This window comes from Pseudogymnoascus verrucosus (assembly GCF_001662655.1).
Source record: "Pseudogymnoascus verrucosus strain UAMH 10579 unplaced genomic scaffold scaffold_21, whole genome shotgun sequence".
Classification (NCBI taxonomy): Eukaryota; Fungi; Ascomycota; class Leotiomycetes; order Thelebolales; family Thelebolaceae; genus Pseudogymnoascus; species Pseudogymnoascus verrucosus.
In genome coordinates this window covers 300,661-322,630 of record NW_017263672.1, presented here as the reverse complement: position 1 = coordinate 322,630, position 21,970 = coordinate 300,661, and the positions used below count along the sequence as shown (strand labels likewise).

General features: G+C 49.5%; 9 protein-coding genes across 9 annotated transcripts; 3 read left to right on the top strand and 6 right to left on the bottom strand.

Annotated features, from left to right (window-relative positions):
* The first annotated feature begins 101 nt into the window (after positions 1-101).
* VPS20 (ESCRT-III subunit protein vps20) lies at positions 102-1,113 on the top strand. The gene is made up of 3 exons (XM_018273671.2): positions 102-239; positions 293-656; positions 714-1,113. The coding sequence occupies exons 1-3, from the start codon at positions 202-204 to the stop codon at positions 915-917; spliced, it is 606 nt and encodes a 201-aa protein (XP_018130412.1). The 5' UTR covers positions 102-201; the 3' UTR covers positions 918-1,113.
* CYC1 (iso-1-cytochrome c) lies at positions 1,072-2,204 on the bottom strand. Its single transcript, XM_018273670.2, has 3 exons — positions 2,062-2,204; positions 1,328-1,613; positions 1,072-1,275 (listed from the first exon to the last, which is right to left on the bottom strand). Exons 1-3 carry the CDS (start codon positions 2,075-2,077, stop codon positions 1,251-1,253), a joined length of 327 nt encoding a protein of 108 aa, XP_018130413.1. The 5' UTR covers positions 2,078-2,204; the 3' UTR covers positions 1,072-1,250.
* A 258-nt stretch (positions 2,205-2,462) lies between these two features.
* On the top strand, positions 2,463-3,548 carry VE01_04194 (uncharacterized protein). Its single transcript, XM_018273669.2, has one exon. The coding sequence runs from the start codon at positions 2,542-2,544 to the stop codon at positions 3,274-3,276; it is 735 nt and encodes a 244-aa protein (XP_018130414.1). The 5' UTR covers positions 2,463-2,541; the 3' UTR covers positions 3,277-3,548.
* Positions 3,549-4,963: 1,415 nt separating this feature from the next.
* On the bottom strand, positions 4,964-5,438 carry VE01_04193 (uncharacterized protein; the record flags this gene model as incomplete). The annotated part of the gene is made up of 2 exons (XM_018273668.1): positions 4,964-5,343; positions 5,432-5,438. The coding sequence occupies 2 exons, from the start codon at positions 5,436-5,438 to the stop codon at positions 4,964-4,966; spliced, it is 387 nt and encodes a 128-aa protein (XP_018130415.1).
* Positions 5,439-9,235: 3,797 nt separating this feature from the next.
* On the bottom strand, positions 9,236-10,049 carry VE01_04192 (uncharacterized protein; the record flags this gene model as incomplete). The annotated part of the gene is made up of 3 exons (XM_018273667.1): positions 9,236-9,444; positions 9,509-9,873; positions 9,940-10,049. The coding sequence occupies 3 exons, from the start codon at positions 10,047-10,049 to the stop codon at positions 9,236-9,238; spliced, it is 684 nt and encodes a 227-aa protein (XP_018130416.1).
* Positions 10,050-10,316: 267 nt separating this feature from the next.
* Positions 10,317-11,175, bottom strand: VE01_04191 (uncharacterized protein; the record flags this gene model as incomplete). The annotated part of the gene is made up of 2 exons (XM_018273666.1): positions 10,317-10,543; positions 10,605-11,175. 2 exons carry the CDS (start codon positions 11,173-11,175, stop codon positions 10,317-10,319), a joined length of 798 nt encoding a protein of 265 aa, XP_018130417.1.
* A 2,001-nt stretch (positions 11,176-13,176) lies between these two features.
* On the bottom strand, positions 13,177-14,712 carry VE01_04190 (uncharacterized protein). The gene has a single exon (XM_018273665.2). It carries the CDS (start codon positions 14,606-14,608, stop codon positions 13,934-13,936), a length of 675 nt encoding a protein of 224 aa, XP_018130418.1. The 5' UTR covers positions 14,609-14,712; the 3' UTR covers positions 13,177-13,933.
* A 569-nt stretch (positions 14,713-15,281) lies between these two features.
* VE01_04189 (uncharacterized protein) lies at positions 15,282-15,952 on the bottom strand (the record flags this gene model as incomplete). The annotated part of the gene is made up of 2 exons (XM_018273664.1): positions 15,282-15,786; positions 15,813-15,952. The coding sequence occupies 2 exons, from the start codon at positions 15,950-15,952 to the stop codon at positions 15,282-15,284; spliced, it is 645 nt and encodes a 214-aa protein (XP_018130498.1).
* A 343-nt stretch (positions 15,953-16,295) lies between these two features.
* On the top strand, positions 16,296-16,740 carry VE01_04188 (uncharacterized protein; the record flags this gene model as incomplete). Its single annotated transcript, XM_018273663.1, has 3 exons — positions 16,296-16,357; positions 16,409-16,508; positions 16,666-16,740. 3 exons carry the CDS (start codon positions 16,296-16,298, stop codon positions 16,738-16,740), a joined length of 237 nt encoding a protein of 78 aa, XP_018130494.1.
* Positions 16,741-21,970: the final 5,230 nt, after the last annotated feature.

The window sequence follows — 21,970 nt, the reverse complement described above, 5'->3', positions numbered from 1 at the left end:
CAACCGCACCCCTGTAATCGCGCCGGCAACTCCCGTTATCGCACCTCGACCGCCTTTAGGGTGGATGACGCCCTCGACCTTCTGCTCCGAAAACAGGGCCTCCGAGACACAAAAGACCCTTGACAATGACAATACAACTATAAGATTCCAGCCGAAGCATGCGCCTTCGTCGCACTCAAATAATTCCGCGATTTAGCAGCCATGGGCAGCACCGCTAGCAAACCGACGGCGCAAGATGAGTACGTGTCTGCCCCTCCCCCACCGCTCGTGTGCCTTACTCACCCCTCCCCAGGGCGATCCTCAACCTCAAAATCCAGCGCGATAGGCTGCATAAATACCAGAAGCGGATTACGGTGATCACAGCCCGCGAGCATGCGATCGCAGCGACGTTATTGAAGCAAGGCGACCGTCCGCGTGCTCTACTGGCGCTGCGACGGAAGAAGTACCAAGAAAGTCTGCTGGCGAAGACGGATGCGCAGCTGGAGCAGCTAGAGGTGCTGACGAGTAGTGTGGAGTTTGCACTTGTGCAGAAAGATGTGGTATTTGGGCTGCAGGAAGGGACGAGGGTGTTAAAGGAGATTCAGAGGGAGATGGGAGGGTTGGAGCAGGTGGAGAAGTTGATGGGTGAGACGGCGGAGGCGGTGGCTTATCAGGAGGTATGTTCGGTGCTATGTGTTTAAGTGGGTGTGAGGCAGTTGCTAATAATTGAGTAGGAGGTCAGTGAGATGTTGGGAGGGAAGATCTCGAACCAGGATGAAGATGAGGTTGAGGATGAGTTGGAGGCACTAGAGGCGCAGGTTACAGGCGTGATGCCCAGTGTGCCTACGACGAAGCTGCCGAGCAAGGAGAGGGCAGAGGCTAGGGAGAAGCAGAGGGAGGAGCAAAGGGAGGAGAGACAGGCGATGTTGGCGTCTTGATTTGTGAATATGTGGTGCCTTGGTTGAAGGCGATGAGATACAGGTTACATATGGCTAGATGATTACTTGGGCTATTATGGAGGGACATGAACATCGGCAAGGCGTTTGGATGAGAAGAATCATAGAGGAACCCAAGCATAAGCAGAGCGCAGCGCACAGTTACAAACATGTGTATTGAAATAAACCTTTCCGCCCAAACTCATCTATTCTTTATGATATGCAGGACATACACGCGATGTTAAAGAGGAGATCTTTTCCCACCCAACAACCAACGCTATCTAACCTATTGTACAAGTACAGCCTTTTATATCATTACAGCATCAGCGTCCCCATCTATTTGGTCTCCTCGCGGAGGAAGCTGGGAGGTGTTAGCATTGTTTCTGCTTGGTACATCGATATAGGTAACTTACGTGATCAGGTCGTTGCGGTCCTTCTCCTTCTTGAGTCCACCGAAGGCCATCTTGGTGCCAGGGATGTACTTCTTTGGGTTCTCGAGGTACTCGAAGAGAGTGTCGGCGTTCCAGGTGATAGCCTTCTGCTTGTTGGCATCGGTGTATGAGTAACCCTCGACGGCGCCGGTTTGGCGACCGAAGAGACCGAAGAGGTTGGGGCCGATCTTGTTGGCCTCTCCGTCACCGAGGGTGTGGCATTGTGCGCAACGGGTCTTGAAGAGGTTGGCACCCTTCTTTGAGTCTCCTATGTGGTGCGTTAGTTGTCTGTTTCTGGAGTTTGTTGAGGGCTTGGCTGTGCCGAGGATAATGAGAAAAAGTTGGCAGCGGGTTGGCAATCAGTCAATGGTGCTTTCGAGAGTATATGGCTTGTTTTGCATTGGCTTGCGAGTGATTTCGAGATAGATAAGGCGGGAGAAGCAGCTGTTGATAGCTATTCTCCCCTTACTTAGATGGCAATTTGAAGTTGACAAGAGGGCGAAGTGCCCCGTCTCTTTCACCAGATCTATTCATCGTAGGCACTCGTCAAAGCCAGCATGACATTGACCAAGCATCTCTGCATCCCCTAGCCAAACTTCAACCCATACCCGTCATCGCCTCCGTCTCAATGGCAAAGCGCCGTCGATGTGAATAAATGGCGCAAACGATGATTCCCAGGACAGCCAGCCAGTAGGAAAGAGAATCGGGGTACATACCGTCCTTGAAAGGCATTTTGAATAAGTATTAAGGCAATAAAAGCGATTGGAGGTGTTTATTTGTTGTATGATTGAAACAAGACGTAATGGAAGGTAAGTAGAAGGAATCGAAAAACTTTCTCGAACCCAGGACAAACCGGACATGACGGCCAGGAAACCAAGAAATTAGCGTCTCCAGTCATCAGTCAGCCCCCCAGCCACATGTTGTGGTAATCCACCAATCAGAAGGCTCGGCTTTGTCATTTCCGCATCCAACCGTGGCTTGTCGTTGGTTATCGTGGCTGTACTCTCGGGAGACCTCGGGTCAGGGAACAACGGCGCCGCGGAGAACGCACGTGGTCTTCCTCGGCGACCGTAATATTTTTGTTCCTGGGCCATTTGTCCGTGCGGCTCTTTTTGGCGTACAGACAACGCGATAAAATTATACTGGTCCCTTCAAGATTGCCTATCCAGGACAACAGGCAATTAACACGCGCAACAATGTCCGCCTCAATCCCACGCTTCCTCCTCCCTCGCGGCCCCGCCACCTGGCGCCCGCGTCTCTCCTCGCCCATCTCCCGCACCATCCGCGATGCGTCCACAAAGGCCCCAAAGCCAAAGGCCGCGAAGCCCAAGGCGCCTGCATCCAAAATCCCCGTCCTGGAGAAGCCTACACGCTTCAACCCGCCCTCGCACGGCAAGACCCTGCCCAACCGCACAGTGCGATACCCCGGCCCTGCGCTCAGCGAATCCGAGATCGCAGCCCAGAAGACGAAGAAATACCCTACCATGATGCCCCCCGAGGGGACCTTCATGCACTGGTTCTTGAACAATCGCAGCATCCACATCTACATCACGCTCGGAGTTCTATCGTCGCTGGCGGGTTTCACGTTCCTGGTTAGTCTGCGACGGGACTCGAAGTTTGGGGATCTGCTGCCGGAGCCGAAGGATGCGATATGGCACCCCTTTGCGACGGTGAGGACGGTGGTTGAGGTTTTGAGGCTGGATGCCGAGGCGAGGAGCGCGGAGACTAAGGATAGGAGAGCGAGGAGGGTGGAGGATGTGGCGAAGAGGGGAGAGTACAGGAAGGCGCACGGTCTTGAGACGGAGGGCTTTGGTGGGTGGACTGCTAAGGAGGCACCTCCTGCTGCTGTTCAGGAGGCAATGGAAGCGGGAGAGGAGGGCTTAGAGCAGCCGAAGAAGAGGCAGGTCAAGAAGTGGCTGGGAATTTGGTAGGGCGCTGGTATGAGGGAGTGGAAGGGATAAATGGTACGAGCTGGATTGGAAGCTCAGGCTCCATAGCATGGCGGGGAAGGTGGAGTTTGGATGTACGATATATGTGAGATTAGGGCCACTATTTCTGCAGCAGATGGCGAAGGCATGTACAAACAAACTACTGTATCTCAAACTCACCGATAGATCTCCCAAGTCACCATGATTGGGGTATTACATAGCGCAGATGGGAGCGGAAATTCCATTGAATGCATTATTATTTCCAACTATTCTGCAACCCAGGGCTTCCAAAAAAAAACACTCCCTTTCACATATCCTACGAATTACGCTATCTCCAAGTACAACATGATAAGTTTCTCTTTGCTCCTCAATATCAAGATAGGTTTCTCAATCACATCCTTCTCTGTTATCTCCCCTCGCTCAGCATCCTCCACAGACATCCCCTCGCTCAGCCGCTTCCTCCGACCCCACTAGTACCATTCGGCGACTTCTGTACTGGCATTAGCTTCGGTGCGGTAACCGGCGCGGCAGACGGAAGAAAACGCTTGAAACGGCACAAGGATTCACCCCCAATCCCCAAGGCCAAGGGCGCGCATCTGTGATGCCAGCTACTGATAGGGGTAAGTTGAAAGAGGCGCGTCAGCTTGATATGTTTTCACGCCCTTTTCCCTCCACAGCCCCATAGTTATCCTCTACATCCCTGGATCTTGCGTGGTCTTGGATTTGAATTCTCCACACGGTGTCCATATTGACAGAAGGACCCTTCTCTCTCCTATCTCGCTAACAATGAACTGAACCAGAGACTTCACATGTCTTCCTGTACGGGATGAGTAGTCCTTATTTATGCCGTTGACGCAGGTATGGTCTGATACCGATGGAGTAGGAGGATGCAAAACAGATATGTAGCTAGAGTCAAAGGCGGCAAAACGGAACCGCATACTGGTGAAAAGCCATATGGCTGAGCTTCAGTAGAATGTGAGGAACGATTTACATGAAGGAGCAACCTAGGGGTTGAAAGGTTGGTCCCTCGTGTAAATCGCTGCCTATCCTATGAAGTTCAAACATGTGGCTTATCTCTAGCATGTGGTTGGGATTTTCCGCCCTAGATTCTGTCCAACTCTGCTTCCACAGACGCTGACAAGGACGAAACATAGTCTTTAACCACTCCCTGTTAACGAATGTGTTATACCCCTCTATGCGTCCTCAAGTGATGTTGCTTCAGAGGCTTGGACTTAGCTACTCCTCTTAGCAGGATATTAGGGAAGGCCAACCTCGGACGGGATGAGCTCCATCATGACCAACGCACTAAAGCTCCTCAAAACACAGTGCATATATGAAGAACGTCTTGCTAGAACCAGCTCGACCGGTTATAATGGCTAAGACAAGGTCATTTATGACTGGAATGGATCGCAAATACTCCAAGGTTGTTGCATGATCCTCGTCGCGTAATAGGCCACGGAGAGACCTAATTGCGTCTCCGATGAGGTCAAAAGTTGTCTCTGAGATCGTAGTCTTGTTGAGGACACAATACTCCGTAATCCGACCTCTCAAACTACAGTCCGACCAAATTTCATTAAGTGATCCGCTTGTCCAGACACTTGTGCGCCCGTGCTTGACTACACGAAGGGATCCTTGATCCCGCATGCAGCTTTCTCCCATGGTCGCCGCACGATCAGCTGCTACGGGGTTCCTAGACGACGTAAGAATGACAATTCTTAAGTGGGTTGAGGATGACCAGAAGGTCATCGATGTGCAATTTGGAGTCACGCAGTTCTATTGTTTCGATTGTAGTAGCACCTGCAAGTGCGCTAAGCTGTGTGCGGTTCTCTTCAACTCCGAGGCGGTGCCCGTATAGCCTCTTCATCGCTGGTAATCTACAACATGCTCGGCCAAGAACCTTCTCGAGCTTCGCATTGACGATGTGGGCATTGTATAAATCAACGGCAATGGAACGTCTCTCCGAGAGGCGGAGATGGGTAGGGACAAGCACGCTCGCACAAAAGCGGATATATGCGCGGACGGGGTCGTTGTGTTTGGCTGTTTTGCCTGGGGGGTGGGAGATTTGGTGGCCTAATGAAATTGTTAGTTATTGTGTTGCCATCCCATTATAACGGTCTACTCACCCTATGTAGGTAGTACGTGAGAAATTTCCACCCACAGGCCATGATGCATCATCCGTTTCCATCTATAAGGCCTCTCCGGATTTTGCGGATCTCTACTCAGCGAGCCCACGCACGGCGTATGCGTTCGGGACATCGCCGGCGAGGGGACGGAAGATGTAGATGGCGTAGTCTACAATGTCTCCTTCTGCAACTCCTGGTTCCAAAAGACCCGACCAGCAGTGGTGAGAGCGTAGCCGTAGGGTGATTCTATAGCGAGCCCAGCACTGTTTCTCTCTAATAATTGCGTGCATGAGCGGCGGCGAGCGGCGTTCAGCACGAAGACTCCGAGTAGGTACCCGAGGAATAATGGGGTGCCAGAGGTAAAACACCAGGTTCGGCGGTTCTCAGGTCGTAAGCCTGACGTAGAATGATGCTGTGCCTTGCGAAAGATTGTAGGAAGAATCTCTAGCAAAATCGACAGCCTATATTGCAAGATTGAGATTTGTGTAATTTTTGTTGTTTGAATATATATATAGGCGATTGGTCAAGGAGTGAAGTAAAAGTTGAAAAATAGAGATCTGGTAAATAATATATAACGAAATAATGATAATCGAATAGTTGTTGAAATATAGAAAAGAAAGATTAAAATGAGTGGATGATTTAAAAAATGAACAATATAAAACGAAGATCGGCTTGCTAACACTTTATACACAAGTCGAGGACAGTGTTCCCCGGATACGTATCCGGATACTATCCGTGAACTCTACGGATAGGATACAGTATCCGTGAGAAATCCATGGATATGTATCCGGATATCCAGATATGTATCAGGATACATGAGGCTTAAGGCTATAATAGAGTATATAAAAATAGAATTGAAGCTCATAGCTATAGTGTATATATACAATAACTCCTATTCCTCCCGCTCATCGTCTGCATCACTATCATCTGCCTCTAGTAAATGGCCCTAATCCCGTAAGCAAAGTAGATATCTAACTGTTAATGGCAACAGTCTGTTCCGTTTCTTAGTAATAATATCACTACCATTGCTAAATACCCGTTCTGATGTAGCTAATGTTATAGGGATTGCAAGATGATCTCTTGCAATCTTTGCAATAACTAGATATTAGTACTGCTTTACAGCCTAATATTTAAGTATATTAGTCTGTGGTCTAGGACAGCCCTCGTTGTTCCATCTTTTCCATTCTAGCTCTTAATGAGAGGTTGTAGTTGTGACATATAAATCATCATTGGAGTCTAGCTCTAGTTGCTCCTCAACTTCTAATTGAATCTGTTGCTTAATTCTCTCATTAGTAAGCTAATACTCACGGCTGTTATACTAGTTGTATATAGCCCTAAATTAAGCTAATACTTAATGCCTTTTAGCATTCTTAATGCTAGTTAGCTATAGCCTCTAAAATACAGCAAGATTCATCTATAGATTACAAACTATAGCTATAGCTAAGTGACTATAACGCTAGCTTATTGTTAAAGTATAGTATTTGTTAAGTTTAAGCAACGCAGCTATACAAGCTAGGCTAATTGTCGTCTAGTTACTAACTACCTAAATTGTCATTTTAAGTCTCTTAATCATCTTAAGATATTTTAGAATAACGTAGTTTAGAGTTAGGTAGGCGCTTGCTTACATCTTTTAAGATAGGCTTAAAAAGATCTTAAACAAATCCTTAAGACTCTAAATAATTGTCTAATCTTCTAAAGTAAGAGCAATCTCTCTCATACTTAGATTAAAAGTCTATGTAGCACATATAGTAGTTATAGGATCTCGTAAGTACTTTGTAGTAATAAGCATATAGTATGTAGAATTCCATCGAATTAGCATGTTAAGCGTTAGCTGTCGAGGCTTAAGACTAGCTGTAAGTGCTTGCCTTTATAGAGCGTCGTTCCATTGCCTTCGATTCTAGAATACATATATATGCCTCTGTAGCTTTGCTAGAGTTATCATAATCTCTGTATTACTCTCAACTATACACGGAATCCGAGCTGCGCCTAGCTCACATTAATAATCATTAATCTCTGCTAATAGGTCAGCTTTTAAGGCTTTAAGAGTAGCTTAAACTACAAGATTGATAATATAGGCGATATAGCGTACGTCGCCTTCCTTAACAGTAAAGGGCCATAGTTGTTGAGATGAAATTAGATAGGCTTTAGCTAGTTTCTCAAACTTAGAGAGCATTACATCATTAACTAAGGCATTGTCCTAAGTGTAAGTAAAGATAGCTCTTGTAATGCCCATTCCGTCTATAACAGCTTGTAACTCCTCTATAAGATATTCACTGCTATAAATAGGCTCTTTAAGATGTATTACATTAAGTAAAGCTAACCGTTACTGCCATTTATCATTAATCTAATGACTAGTAACTGCTGCAAACTAAGTATAGTTACGAGCTAACTAGGCGTCTATTATAATTGATATTCGTCCTCTACTCTTAATATGAGAATTAAGCTCTACAATTAACTGCCCTCGGTAATATGAGAATTAGCGGAGCAGCTCACGGCTAATAGTTGTAGTAGATATACTAAGTGTAGTTAGGCTTAGGAAGTGTACTAGTTAACGGTACGTGTAGCTCTCTACAATACTTAAAGACAGGTTATTTGATATAATAAATTATATTAACAATTCTCTATATTTTGCTTAGTGGAGTGCTAGCTTAAGTGTAGGCTATACTTGCTAGCGAGGCTCGAAAAAGGATGATGAATTGCTGCTTAAAGCGCTAGATATACCGATATTGCTGTTCTTGCTATTGTGTAGCTACTCTAAAGCAGGGTGCTTTCTCTTATAATGCAACCATAAGTTGCTAGTTGAGTTCTAGGTTGCAAGTTAGGGTGGCGGCTTGTAGCTGCAGCCTAGCTAAAGGCATTCATACTGTATAGTTGAAGGTGCCGTTTCAAGTAGTAAACGGCTGTATAGCCTTGTAGAGAAGAGTGATGTTTTAGTAATAGGCAAACTATGCTGTAGTGGCGGCTGTAAGTAGACTAGAGTTCTTAGTGTAGACAGCGGTAGAATAGGGGTATTTAAGGGCGGGAGATTTAATTCTTGATAGCCCATAGGGGCTTCAATATTAGTGGGAGCATCTGACAAAGGCGAGTCGCTCATTTTGTCTACAGTAACAAAGTCACAGTAAAGCAACTCTCAACTCTTCCTATCGACGGTGACGGTAAGCGTAACGATGAATTTTCTATTCTTGGCTATTCTTGGCTATTCTTGGCAGGTATCCGGATATGTATCCGTGGATACTCATAGTATCCGGATACTCGTCGAATTCTCAAGGATACAAGTATCCGCATACAAGTATCCGGATACCCCGGATACTCAGGTATCCGTGGGGATCACTGGTCGAGGACTTATAATTGTTTTGATATTTCTAACACTCATCAAGCATAAAATCAACACACAAATAGCAAGCTGTTAGCTGGGAGTATGATGCTTGCTACAGCGCAAACTCGCAAATGCAGGCATGCGAATCAAACAGCACGCCGGAGCCGCAAGTGGCGGTGAGGAAACAATAATGCGTGATGGTGCATAAGATTCTAGGCAGCCCATTATGCAGTGCAACTGTCTGTTCTGCCGCTCGCCGAAAGCCGCGAGGGAGTTTAGTTTCCCGTGCCAGCCCTAAGATGGGGAAACAGGGCAACGGGGAGAAAAGTGAGAATCCCCGCACTCATGCAATATGCAATGTTGTTTCCCATATTCTTCACAGGCATATGCATTGTCAGTTGGAAAGCGCACACATCGGCTGCTTGCCATAATTTGGGTAGCCTTCTGGAAGCAAGCCAGTAGGCGTCTCGATTTTATGCACTTAACTTTCCTAGCCATATGCTGCATCCCGAGCAAATTCTCCCTACTGGCCTTCAACCGACTCCTCTGAGACCCTCTTTTGAGGAGACATGCTAAAGGACTCTAACCTGATTCTTAGCTTTGTGCGCCCCGAGATTTTTTCAAGTTCTTCCCGGATTGGGCGCTTAGAGACCGCAAAAATCCTACGAAGCGTCGCCATGACACTGTTGGTGCTCTCAACTTCTGTAACGCTGGAGCTTAGAGCTGCTAGATCTATAGTAGATGTTAGTTTTGATATCTTAATATATATAGTAGGAGGTGTAATGCAGCGGTCTACCTTGTTCATTTTTATACTTCACCAACCTATCTAGTTTGTCTGCTGCTTCATCTGGGTTCCAACCAGCCTCGAAAATACAGCGAGTGAGATACTTTTTCCCTTTTACATAAGGGCGGCCTTGTAGGTATGTTGGCTCATCGAATAAGGGGTACTTGCCGACCAGGTTGAACATGTTTGCCTGATTCTGAAGACCTTTGTTCATGTAACTGTTTTCGTCGACAAGATGGCAATCCCGAATATCAAGGCCCCATTTATTCTTGTATCTCGTTGCCATCCCCATGATTTGGTTCATGCGATAGCCGATTGATTCTCGCATCTCTACCAAGTCTTCAATGTCAGGATTGCTGGTATCTTTGAGTAGGCGGCTAATAGCACCGTGAAGTCAGATATTGTTGGCTGCTGAATCAATACCCGGCTCGCTGTCAAGATACCTCTGTGCTTCTTTCTTAACAGCAAGTTTCAGCTGATAATTGGAAAGTACATTTTCTCCTGGGCCAAACTGATGTTCGACTCCTGGTGGCTCTGGTTGTGGTTCAACCATGACGAGTTCTGTTCGTTCCCCGCATTCCATCTCCCACTCATCATGATCAGATGAGAACATTGGCTGGTGAATCAAACCCGCATTTTCTGCACTAACATTTGTTTTTCGTAGGTCGACGTCATGGATAGCATCTCGTATTACCTTAATTAGCCCCGCGTAAATTGGCCTTTTATCATCATAATCCACTTCACCAGTGTTGTAGCCTTCCATAGTAAGCCTTAAAAGCGTATCTGCTAAGGCCGTAATAAATGGTGATTCACATCCGCGCTATTGAATAGTTCCGCTGAGTGGCCATGCAGAGGACTCCTCTGGGACCTCCTCTTGAAGAGACTGGGTAGAGGACGCCATCTGGACTCTTAACTTCATGTACTGCGCGATTTTCTCAAGTTCTTCACGGATCGGGCGCTCATGGGTCGACATAATCTTCGGAATCATTGCTCTAATCCGGCTGGTGCCCTCAATATTTGAGATGCCCGAGCCGAAAACCCCAGCTTCTAAAATCAGAGTTAGCTCTTTCATAAGTGCGAAGTGAGATAACGTAACACGGCATCATACCTTTGTATTGCACCAAAGTATCAAGTTTAGCTTCCGCTTCAGCTTGGTCCCAACCAGCTTCGGTTATACAGTATGCCATATACATAGACCCCTTAACATACCGATGGCCTTGCAAGCTACCCGGCTCATCGAACAAGGCGTACCTGCACGCCCAGCGGAATGCTTCTGCAGACCAACCGCCAGCATCAACGTTGACCTGATGACAATCCGGTACATCGATACCCCAAAAATCCTTATACATCGTTGCCGCCCCCATCACCTGGTTCATGCGATATTCAATCGATTTCCGCATCACTACCAGAGCGTTGAAGCTAATCGGATCATTAATATCACGGAGTAGACCAATTATGGAGCCATGGAGTGGTATGTTCTTCGCGGCGCGATCGTTCATGGGCCAGCTGGCCATGTATTCGCGCGCTTCTCTCTCGGCGGCGGCTTTCATTTGATGATAGGAGAGAGTTTTGTAGGCTAGCTTCGGTGGCTCTTGTTGTGGTTCAGCAGTATCTTCGAGCTGGGATGAGTTGCTTGAGGGGTTGCTCGAGGGGAGCCCTGTTTCATCCGAATGTTCCATCGTCCGATCGTGATTATGAGGGTTGGAAAGTTGGAAGTCGATATGAGAAATTTGAGAATCCGGAAAATTATATTTTCGGAAATACCACAAAGAGAAATTAAAATATATTACCAAAAGTAGAGAAACAAAACCTTCAATTCCTTTTATAGACTCCTACATTCTCGTCCTAACTTATAGGACGATGCATCTCCATTCTAACTACTTCGCCGAACCCTAGTTTACATACATCGCGCCGCCGGACCCCTAACAACCGCACTCAACAGCAGACAACGAAAAACACATGAGTCTCGCAGTTAAAATGCACATTTCAGAGCACACATATTCAGTTAACACTACCGATACCGAGTATCTCTGACCACAAGATGCCTGATATGCTTACTCGGGTCTATTTTCGACATTGGCCTCATTTCTGTGCAGAAGAGACGGGGCGCTCGCTAGCCTCGCACCAAACTTTTAAGCCTCACCAAAGTTCTCACATTTTCAACTATGACACCCGGAGGTCCGCACTAGCGGCGTGACGCACTAATTTTCAAGCTGATAACTTCCCATGATCTGAAATTCCCCGCTAGCTACCCAGGACAATTATTCGATTTCCCGTTGAGAAAGTGGGAAATCGTGGCAAGCAAGCGGGAAATCACAGATGTGAGAAGTGGCAAAGAAATGGTGTGTAACAGTAGAACACGTTTCATTAACTACCGAGATCTGGACAGATCGAAACCCCCTATCAGCTAGAAGGCCACCTACCTTTTGTCCTGCAAAGCCGAGGAAAAAAAGGGTGGCAAGGAGAAAGCTGCAAATCTGCATATCCGTGTTATTTGCCGTCTTACAAACGTCACTTCGGGAGTTCACACACATATCTGCAGCTCGCCGAGATCCGGACGGGATCACCTCCCAACCTCCAAGACAGAAGGACACTTGTCCGTGGTCTGTGAATCAGCCGACCACTGGATGGCAAAGCGAAAAGAAACGTGTGGCGAGGGGTACTTGGGTGTACTTGTCCATATCGCCGCCGCGGGGGAATAAGGAGTCACCCAGCACCAACAGCAGCTCGCCGAGATTCGGAGCGTGAACTCTCTGTCTGTGTCACTCCTGTTGGTGTTGCCTACCCCTCCTTGGCTGTGAAGAGCCTAGCAACCTTCTCCCTCTCCTTGGCAGAACCAGGCAAACTAACCCGGTGACAGTGTGGAAGAGTAAGTGTGCTATGCTGCCTGTCTTTGCAAACACTTGCCTCGGGATGGAAGGGTGAATAAACCACACAATCCCGCCGAGATTGGAAAAAGGGGAGGTTCTTCCACCTGTCATGTTGTAAACCAATGGTGCGTCACCAGTTACTGGCCTCGAAATCAGAGCAAACAGAAAAACCAGGCTAGATAGATGGTAGAGTAACGGGTATGTTTGTGTGTGTGGGAGTGGTATGCTGCCTAATCTCCCCAAGGAAAGCGTGAATAGGCAGGCAACCTTCCGCCCACTACCCCTCAGTAACTTTCTACAACTCCCAAAACTATCACCTCCGCCTGCCAGGCAAAGCCAGATATTCCTCACCCGAAAGAAAGAGAAAAAAGGAGGCAAAACACCAACCCCAAACCGAGCGGGGTAACAAAACCAACCCTGTGTGAAGATAGCAGACGTAGACACCCAACCCAAACCTCTGAAGGAGCGAAAACACCCCCTCTAGCTCACCGAGGTGGCGGGAGGAATAGCATAGTCGTCATCATCGCCGTGCCCTCCCGGCTCAGGATTGAGGCAAAAATCAGTATCTCAAACGGGGAGGGTAACAGCAATAAGGCCACGCGTGATGATACCCCTCAAAACGTCTTCTGAAGAGAGGGGGATTGGAAATCATGACACTAGCTCGCCGAGGTGACGGGGGGATGGAATACTCAATTCCGTACTCAATTCACACCCATAACCATCGTCATCCCCGTCATTCATCCCCACCCCTCCCTGCCCTGTCTGCTTGCCTGCCTGCCCGTCAACAACCCCTCCTCCCGCACCCCCCCGTCCCCGATATCGCAAACGCGAACGCGAACGCGAACCACCACTCGGAAGTCCTCCCCAGTGGCAAACCAAACAAGATATCCCGACCTACTATCCTGAGCCAAGCAGCCTTGAGGAGGCACAAGGCAGACATCCAAGTAGTACGAGAAACTGCACTAGCAACGACGCCATGACTAAGATGCACCTGGGTGAGTGAAGAGATCAAAGTGAATGGATAATTAGTTGATGCTCCAAGTCGTTCGAAAGCTCTACCGCTGTCAATCTAGTGAACTCCAGTCCATCAGACCGCTCACAATATTCCTGATGCCACACTAAGTCAACTGTCGTCCCTTCCATGCCCACAAAAGTTTCAGGGTCGTCAGCAGAAATGCGAGGAACTCTTTGAAGTAAGCATCATCGAGCGTAAGCAATATCATTATGATCACATGCGGTGACAGAAGAGCAAACATAATTTGTTAGCAGCTGGCTGCTAACGTGCCCGTTTCGACGACGGACCAAAAAAAAGAGAGGCGGCTTTTTAGTCCTCCAAGGTTGCTTTATTGAATGTCTAGATGCTATGCACAATGTTGACCAAACAGTTTTGACATTTCTTTGTAGAGGAGACGTGGCGGCCAACCAGGCTCTCAACTGCCCCCATAGTAGCCGCGCATATGGGACGCTCACTCGAGGGAAATAGTTTGGAGACCAAGAGGAAAGAGCAAAAATTACTCTCTTTTGTGTCATATGGAGGACATATCTACCCAGGTAGAAACATGCCCGGTTAAGTAGAAGACCCTTCAACTCCAGATGTCTTCTTCCGTGCCATCACCCACATGAACTCGGCATCAAAGTCTGGATTCCCCTCCTCTAATTTCCCATCGCCCGCCTGCAACACTTCCACCTGCACCAAGTCGAACCCAACATCCTTCAACAATGCCCGATTCCCTTGCACATCGAAACTACTCCAAAACATCCCATACCCCATAAACTCGCCGTGTATCTCCTCCTCGTCGATAGTAGCGAAATTAAAGACCAACACACCCCCCGGCTTCATCCACCCATGGATCTTCGTAAGCATCGCCTTCAGCTTCGACCGCGGCAGGTGGAACAGCGTGTAGAAGCTGACCACACCGTGGAAGCTCTCCGGCTCGAACGTCAGTGCCGTCATGTCGCCCGCCACTAGCGTCGCGGTCGGGAAGCGCGCCCGCGCCATGGCGATCTGCTTGGTCGAGATGTCATTTGCAACCACCTGCGCGCCCCGGTCGAGAAGCATCTTCAGGACGGGGACGCCGGGGCCGCAGCCCAGGTCGAGGACCGAGGGGGAGGGCGGGAGCTCGTCGAGGAGCTTCTTGGTGTATGTTTCTCGCGGGGATTTCTGCTTCTCCACCCACTGCAGGTACCATTCGGTGATGTTGTCGTAGGCGTACTCGACGATGCTTTCTGGCGCATCTGACATTTTGTGGTGGGTTAGAGGTGAGGTCGCAAGAGATGCGGAACGGAGGAGAACGGGATGTGGATCAGAGATGCAGGCGGTGTGTTTGTTGGACGGTGCTAATTCCAGGTTCGATAACATGCATTGTCTCATGTATTTGCTGGCTTATGCATGTACGCCGCATCCTTTGTAAGCGTTACTGTGAGTGCACACCTAGGCATGTGCTTACAGTAGGGAGCTGTATTATAAAGTCGCATTACTGCGATGTGTATACTAACAAACAATTAATAGTTTATACTCTCTACTCTGTATATTACAGCAAACATCTACAGAACCTCTAGTAGCAAACTTTCCAGGAACGACGGATTCACGGCCGATTTCTTTTACCATTTCACCTTTTTTTTGCCTCTCGCTGCTGGAGACGAGAAGCAGTACCTTGAGGATGCTACGTAAAACGGAGACAGGGACATGGTTGCCCGCGTGGGTGCCAGAGTCCACTATGGTCTTGTCCGTTCTCTTAATTTTGTGCTCGTTTATACAATCATGTGTATGTATCAAACCCATTTTAACCATTTGCATGAAACCTTATTTAATAACACATATACAGACCGTAGGCTACGATACTGCATTACTGAACGCACTCAACATCCTGCCTTTATATATAGACTATTTCAAACTCACTGCAGCAACGACGGGTCTAAATACAGCCTCCATCTTCATCGGCGGCATCCTCGGACCTATGGTTGCAGGAGTAATAGCAGACCGACTCGGTCGAAGACCAGCCATGCTCTAGAGCAGCTTTATCGCTATAGTCGGTGTAATAATTCAAACATCCGCCCAAAACATCGCCACGTTCGTCGTCGGCCGCATTATCATCGGCTTCGGGGCCGCTGCGTCCGGAATCGCCGGCGGCGTCTACCTTTCCGAGACCTTCCATAACCGTTTCCGCGCCTAGGGCGTGGGATCTCTCAACGACTTCTACTGGATCGGCGCAATCCTCGCGGCGGGCATCACCCTCGGGACCGGTTCGTAGACGTCCACCTAGGCGTAGCGCGCGCCGTCGCTCATCTAGGGGGTATTCTCGTTGTGCTGCATTCTTATCCTGCCGTTTGTGCCGGAGAGTCCTCGGTGGCTGCAGTATCAGGGCTACGCGGATGCAGCTCGCCTCGCCGTTGCGCAGGGGAATGCGGACGGTGATGTGGCTGACCCGATGGTAGTTGCGATCTACCAGGAGATTCTGGATTCTCTGGCGCTAGAGAAGGAACGCAGGAGCTCCATCCGGGAGATTGTTAGGGATCCGGTTGTGCGCAGGAGGTTTTTCATCGGATCGTCTGTTGGGCCCATGTCTACCGTGGTTAGGAACCTCATTGCGCTTTTCTACCTAGGCCCGGAGCTCGCCAGCGCCGGCATCACCGACAGTCGCACCCAGCTGCATGTCAATGTTGTGCTAAACTCTTGGTGTCTAGTCTGTTGCGTGTTTGGCACGTTTCTGGTGTCGAGTTGGGGACAGCGTCCAACGGTTATCACGGGCCAGAGTTTGCTCATTGTCTGTCTGTTCATTATCGGAGGTCTAGCGAAGATTTACGCTGACAATGGCCCGGATGGCACGTCGAACAGCCTTATATATAGCAACGTGGCCGTAATATTCTTGTTCTAGGGGTGCTATTCCCTAGCTTGGACCCCCGTCACTTACCTCTATCCAACTGAGATTATGAGTTATGGTATTCGAGCGAATGGTCTAGCTTTTTCTTCATTGATGCTGAGTAGCCTGACGTAAGTCCCCTGTTGTTCGTTTCAGCTAGTCCGTGCTAATTCATTAAGCAGACTCTTGCTTGTGTTCATCATGCCTATTGCGCTGCAGAACATTGGCTGGAAGATGTACATCATCAACGGAAGCTGGGATATCATCATACTCCTTATTGTGGTAAGTTGTCAAGTCTACTTGCTTATTTTCGACATTAACGCTGTCGCAGGTACTGTTCTAGGTTGAGACGAAAGGCAAAACTCTTGAAGAGATCGATGCCATATTCGACAAAGGAAGGAACTCCTTGAGTTCTCCGGATGTTGAAAACTCCTCCTAGAAGGAGAAGACTGGCAGTGCGGTCATGGCAAAAGACCAGCTTGATTCGGACAACTGCGTCACAGCTGCGGGATAGATATGGAGCTTACTCAAAGGAGTGTCTCTATGCCATGCAGTATCAATTCTGTCAGATGACGGCGTAGCGCCCATGTGGGCGGTTGAGGCGATTTAGCGTGCTTCACAGTTCCACATGGCACGATGGGCCACGGCGGCAAAGTACTCTTGAGGTAGACGAATTTAAAATTATAACGTGAGAATCCTGAGTCTACACACGCTTTCAAAACCTCCGTAGAGCAGTACGGCGAAAACGACGACGTCTATAATAATGCCGGCTTGTATCAGGGAGCAACCTGTAGACAGGTTAGCAACGCAAGATGTAATAAGTTACGTTTTCTGTTCTTATTGCAGAGGGCAAGGAGGAGAGTGATGCTACGGGGCCAAGCTTTTGACCATGTGCGTTTAGATAAGCCTCTTATAAAGAGTCAAGACATACTCAAATATAGACCGAGCCCAGCTTGCGCTGTAGCTATAGATTTATATCGCTTTGCCTCTCCTGTTTATCTTCAAATTATAGGTCATCCAAGCATTTATCAAATCTTATACTTAAACCAATTTGATTACAACACCAGCCCGCAAACTATTGAAACTTCCTCCCACGTACTTGTACTTATTTCGTGTCCGCAAATAAGTCCAAAGAACCGGTTTATACAAGGAAAATATTTGCTAGAGTCTGGGAACAGCTCTAGCAGCCTGCTCGCGAGTGGATGAGATATCCTAACTGAGGTAGCGAGGCAGGCTAGGCATTATATGGAGATCGCTCGCAGCTAACAACAGTGGAATTGCTTTGTTCGTGGCGGTTCAAACTAACACATTCGAGAATCGACACTGTGATGTACCAACCTCGTATCTTTCCCAGCTGAGCATGGCTATTTGAAGTAGAGATCCCCCAGTCCCTCCACCCCTTCCCCCCTCTCCAGATACATGAGGCAGTCTTTGGAAGGCGATGTCAGCGTCAGCCCCGACTATGTACCAGCAAAGCACCTTGGCATGTTCTGAGTTACTGCATAGTAACTTCACCAGCCGTTGTCACGCTGTAAAAAGTTTAATTGGTGCTTTTGCATCAGCTCCCGCTTCCAGCAGCATCTGGACGGCCGAGTCCAACTCCAAGTTGATAGCGATGTGCAATGGCGTGTTCCCTTCAACATCATAGGCATTGATAATGTCTCCATTCTGTTCGCAGTGCTTAATGAGGACCTTCAAGAGGCGCTCCCGCCGCTTCAGCACGGTCCAGTGGAGCGGAGATCGTTGGTAGTTATCCACGACTTGGATCCGGGCGCCATGCGACAAAAGCATGTCCGCTATGTCCTCCTGTTCCTCGATAACCCCTGGTCCTTGACGTAAAAAAACGGCGAGAAGGGTGGCAAACCTAAACGGTGCACGGCGTACTGCTTCACAAGCCCCCTGGGTCCCTAACAACGTAAAAACACGGAGAATAAGGCTCGGTGGTAGGGAAGGTAGGGTGGCAAACCAAAGGAAGACACCAGTAAACACGCGCGTGTGCAGTGACGCATTGATCCGCCAACTGCCTCTCCTCCCGGAGCAGGGAAGATAAGGAAGCAGGCAGGTGAGTTAAAGAAATAAGAACGATGTACTGTACATCCCACCATCCACTCGGCACCCCTCCCATCCCAGCAGCACCCTTACCTCCCCGCCCTCCCAACGACAGATGGTAAAGTAAAGGGCTTGTAGAGATACGGGATACCCAGCGGGAGAGGGTCTCACTCTAAATGACACCGCGCACTGGCGTGGGTGACAGGGTTAGGCAGTAGAGTTGCATGGCATAGCATAGCCTTGTATGACGAGCTGAACGGGTGTAATCAATCAGCCGCGAGCGGGAGGGAGGGTGTTGTGCAGTACACAAGGCTGCGCTGCACTGCACTCCGCCGCGATAGACACCTCCCCAGGGTCACAAAGGAGGTCGTCGGTGTCATCATATCGTACCTCGCATCTCGCACCTCACACCTCCCACGATGACGTAGAAAACACCAATTCCACCTACTCACTCACCTTTCGTCCAACTGACTTTCAATCCCCGACCGGTCGTATTTCTGTTGGGGTTGCGATGTCCGAGCGAGCGTGGAGGGTGGAGGGTGAAGGTGGGTGCAGCCTAGGATTCAGCCGCACGCCACACATCAGCGGGCCCCACGACGACCAGGCAGCTGAAAACCTGCTGGGGATAGGGAAGGCTATGACGACGTTGTTCACGCGGGCATTTTCCACGAAGAAAAAAAATCCTTCACCTCGTCGTCGTCGTCATCGGGGGCATGGCGTTCACCTCCTCTCTCGACCTTGTTCGCGATCAACGAATGCAGAAAGTTGGAAGCGCGCGCCGGTTTGGAGACCATTACCGCCTTACCCTCCCCTCCGGTGTAAGTACCTCTTCAGAACTTTGTAAATAGAAACAAAAGAACAAGAAGAAGATAAAAGTCCGTAGAATAAACCCACACTCCTGTCCAGCGTCTCCCCAAACCCCAAAAACCAGCACAAGCACCAATACACCTCTCCCCTCCCTCGCCCATCGCGGCCATGAAACAACCACCCCGTCCCCGCCATCGCCAGTTTACCGCGGCGCCAAAGGGCCGGTGCGAAGGTCGGGCCGGGGGCGTCTAAATTTACCAGTGTCCGTTTCCCTTTCTATAGTCTGGTACGTACCAAACGGGACGGTAACGGGGTGAGTGGGCGGTAAGCGAGACGTATCCCGAAACGGGCTGTCGACCACCACTAACCAACCAAACCCAGAGTTACGGAATTAGCAACACGGGGACGGGGAGTTTCATCTTCTTTTTTTGGTGCTTTTTCATGATGCGGAAATAGACACGAAATACGAATATGGGAAAATAGAAATACGCTGTAGTAGTGTGGTCCCGGGAGTTTGGTTCAACAAGTTTTCGATCTGTTTTTGGAAGCCCAGGTGTTTCACTATCATTGTGCTTGGGGAGTAGGAGAGGTGAGAGGGAGAGGGTTTGAGGCGCTTGTGGTCAGTGATGAGGTGAGTGAAGAGTATACGCGCGCCTGGAGAGAGGGAGGAGGGAACTTGGTCGTGGCCGCGCGGGCGACGGAGGCTGTGGAGTGCGGTTTTGTATGTATGTACTCTACAACACAGTATCGCATCTTCAGAATCAGATGTAGACAAAGTACCCCTCGCGGGCCAGAAGCCCTTTTGTACGTACAATTCCAATCAGTGACTCAATCCGATCCAGCCAAGGCGGCGAGAACACTGTGCTATCGGCGAAGGGTAGCGGGGTGCAGCTGTCACTCACCCTTCCGCTCCACTCAGTATCCTCAGCACAGTCAAACCCCCCACCATCAACGATGACTCCCCCGGCTACATCCGCAGCGGGAGGCATACTGTATTCAACCGTGCAGCACCGCCGTGCAGCGATGAGTCCCCTCTCCCCCAGTAGACCACCATCCGCACACGGAAAATCCATGGGAAGTAGGTATCCGCGGGGCCTCATTGGTCCCATGCGCTATTTTGGCTATGCGGGCGCTAGACCGGAGGGGGTGTGGTAGGGCTGCCGGTTGGCGTGGGTGGTGCGCAGGGATGGGTGTGGAGGGGGGAGACAGAGGGGCGGAGTCAGACCAAATGGTGGCCCAGCTGCGCATGGTTTTCTTCCTCCTTCCTGCGATCCTTCGCTGGGGTGTTACTTTGGGGAAGGGGGGTAGGGGGTTACGCGGGTTTCTGTACGGTACCAGTGTATGCATAAGTTTTCGGATTAGAAATTCTGTGTTTTGGAACCGCGAAGGATGGGGGGGTTGCGTGGACGTGTGTGGCGGTGGTAACGCGGTGGGAGGGATGGGAGGGATGGGGTGACGGATGGGGAATGGATGGGGATAGGAAAGAAAGGGTCGCGTTGGTGCTGGCCGCGGCGAGCTGGTTGGGGAAGTGGCCGGCGGGTAGTGTTGGTGGTGGTGGTGGTGATGACGATGACGATGGTGGTTGTGGTTGTGGTGATGGGCGCGGTGCGGTGCTGGTGATGGGTACGGGTGACCTCGGGTGTGTGGTTGTGAGGGGAGTCGGCCTCGCTGGTGATCTGGTCGGCGGTGGTGGTGGTGGTTGATGGATGGGGAGGGAAGGGACAGATGGGGGTCTGTAGGGGTGGTGGTAGAGGTGATAGAAGTGACAGTCTTGATTGTCCTGGTTATCGTGTTTATCGCCGTCATCGCGGGGTACTCGGTGTCCGCATTATCGATAGTTATCGTGGTTGCGGTACTCATCGCGGGGTAAACACCCATCGCACCCACGACGATGACGATATCCCACCTCTCGCCGGTGTGTGAATCACCCTCACCGAGAACGAAAACAGCTCTGGCGTGTATAGCCAGAGAAGGGATGACGGCAGAGATTGAAGATCCGATCCTTGGCTTCTTTCCAACCACGGCCTGTAAACCTGCATCAAATCCTGCACTTCGTATGCAGGGCACATGACTCCACGGCGACGGTTGCAGTGGTGGTGGGGTGTGGTGTAAAGGTGGTGGTGGTTGTACTGAGTGCATGCATCCCTTTTTTTCGGCGAGGGAGGGAGGTGGAGTGGACAGAACCCCTGCTTCTTCCCGCTGGAGCCTGGGTGCTAATGGGGTGCAAATCCACTAATTCATCACTAATCCATCCACGGCAGTGTACAAGGCGTTCTGCGGGTTTGTCCGTGGGATGTGAAGTACCCTGCTGTTATTGACTGCCACTGACTGCTACTGACTGTTACTGACACCTCTCCATGATCATGTACCTGTACCCGTCGCACACCCTCGCCCTCTCACCCTCATCATGCACTCAACCCTCCCCTCTGTCTCTCCCATCACCTGTCAAACCCACTTAACACCCTCACAAAATCCCCTTCGAAAAAAATGTAACTGTAGATATTGTTTGATTGTGCGTACCACTTAATACCCTCACAAAAAATCCCCTTCGTGCCCCATGTCCAAGCCATGCAAAAATATAAAGTATGTAACTGTACATATTCTACAAATTGTTTGATTGTACGTACAGTAACCCCGTCCGTCACCCCTTCCACCCCCTCCACCCCCCTGTCGCACTAACTCAGTGCATGAGCCACCCAGGCAACAACTGCGGCCACTGCGGCACCTCGCGCTTGTGACCGAAAGGGATCTAATGCCTTTATTCTTAGTGACCCCGTTTTAGCGCAAGGCCACTCCAACAGCAGCCCTTTGTTTGACTGTTTGACCATCCAAACCATCCAAGAACAACCTCGACCTCTACCCCGACCGAGTCACTGCCCCAAATACCC

Coding starts and splice junctions, on each gene's coding strand:
- VPS20 (XM_018273671.2), top strand. CDS start 202: ATGGGCAGCACCGCTAGCAAACCGACGGCGCAAGATGA. Junction 240..292: donor AAACCGACGGCGCAAGATGA/GTACGTGTCTGC, acceptor ACCCCTCCCCAG/GGCGATCCTCAACCTCAAAA. Junction 657..713: donor AGGCGGTGGCTTATCAGGAG/GTATGTTCGGTG, acceptor ATAATTGAGTAG/GAGGTCAGTGAGATGTTGGG.
- CYC1 (XM_018273670.2), bottom strand. Junction 1,276..1,327: donor GACCGCAACGACCTGATCAC/GTAAGTTACCTA, acceptor AACACCTCCCAG/CTTCCTCCGCGAGGAGACCA.
- VE01_04194 (XM_018273669.2), top strand. CDS start 2,542: ATGTCCGCCTCAATCCCACGCTTCCTCCTCCCTCGCGGCCCCGCCACC.
- VE01_04190 (XM_018273665.2), bottom strand. CDS start 14,608: ATGTCAGATGCGCCAGAAAGCATCGTCGAGTACGCCTACGACAACATC.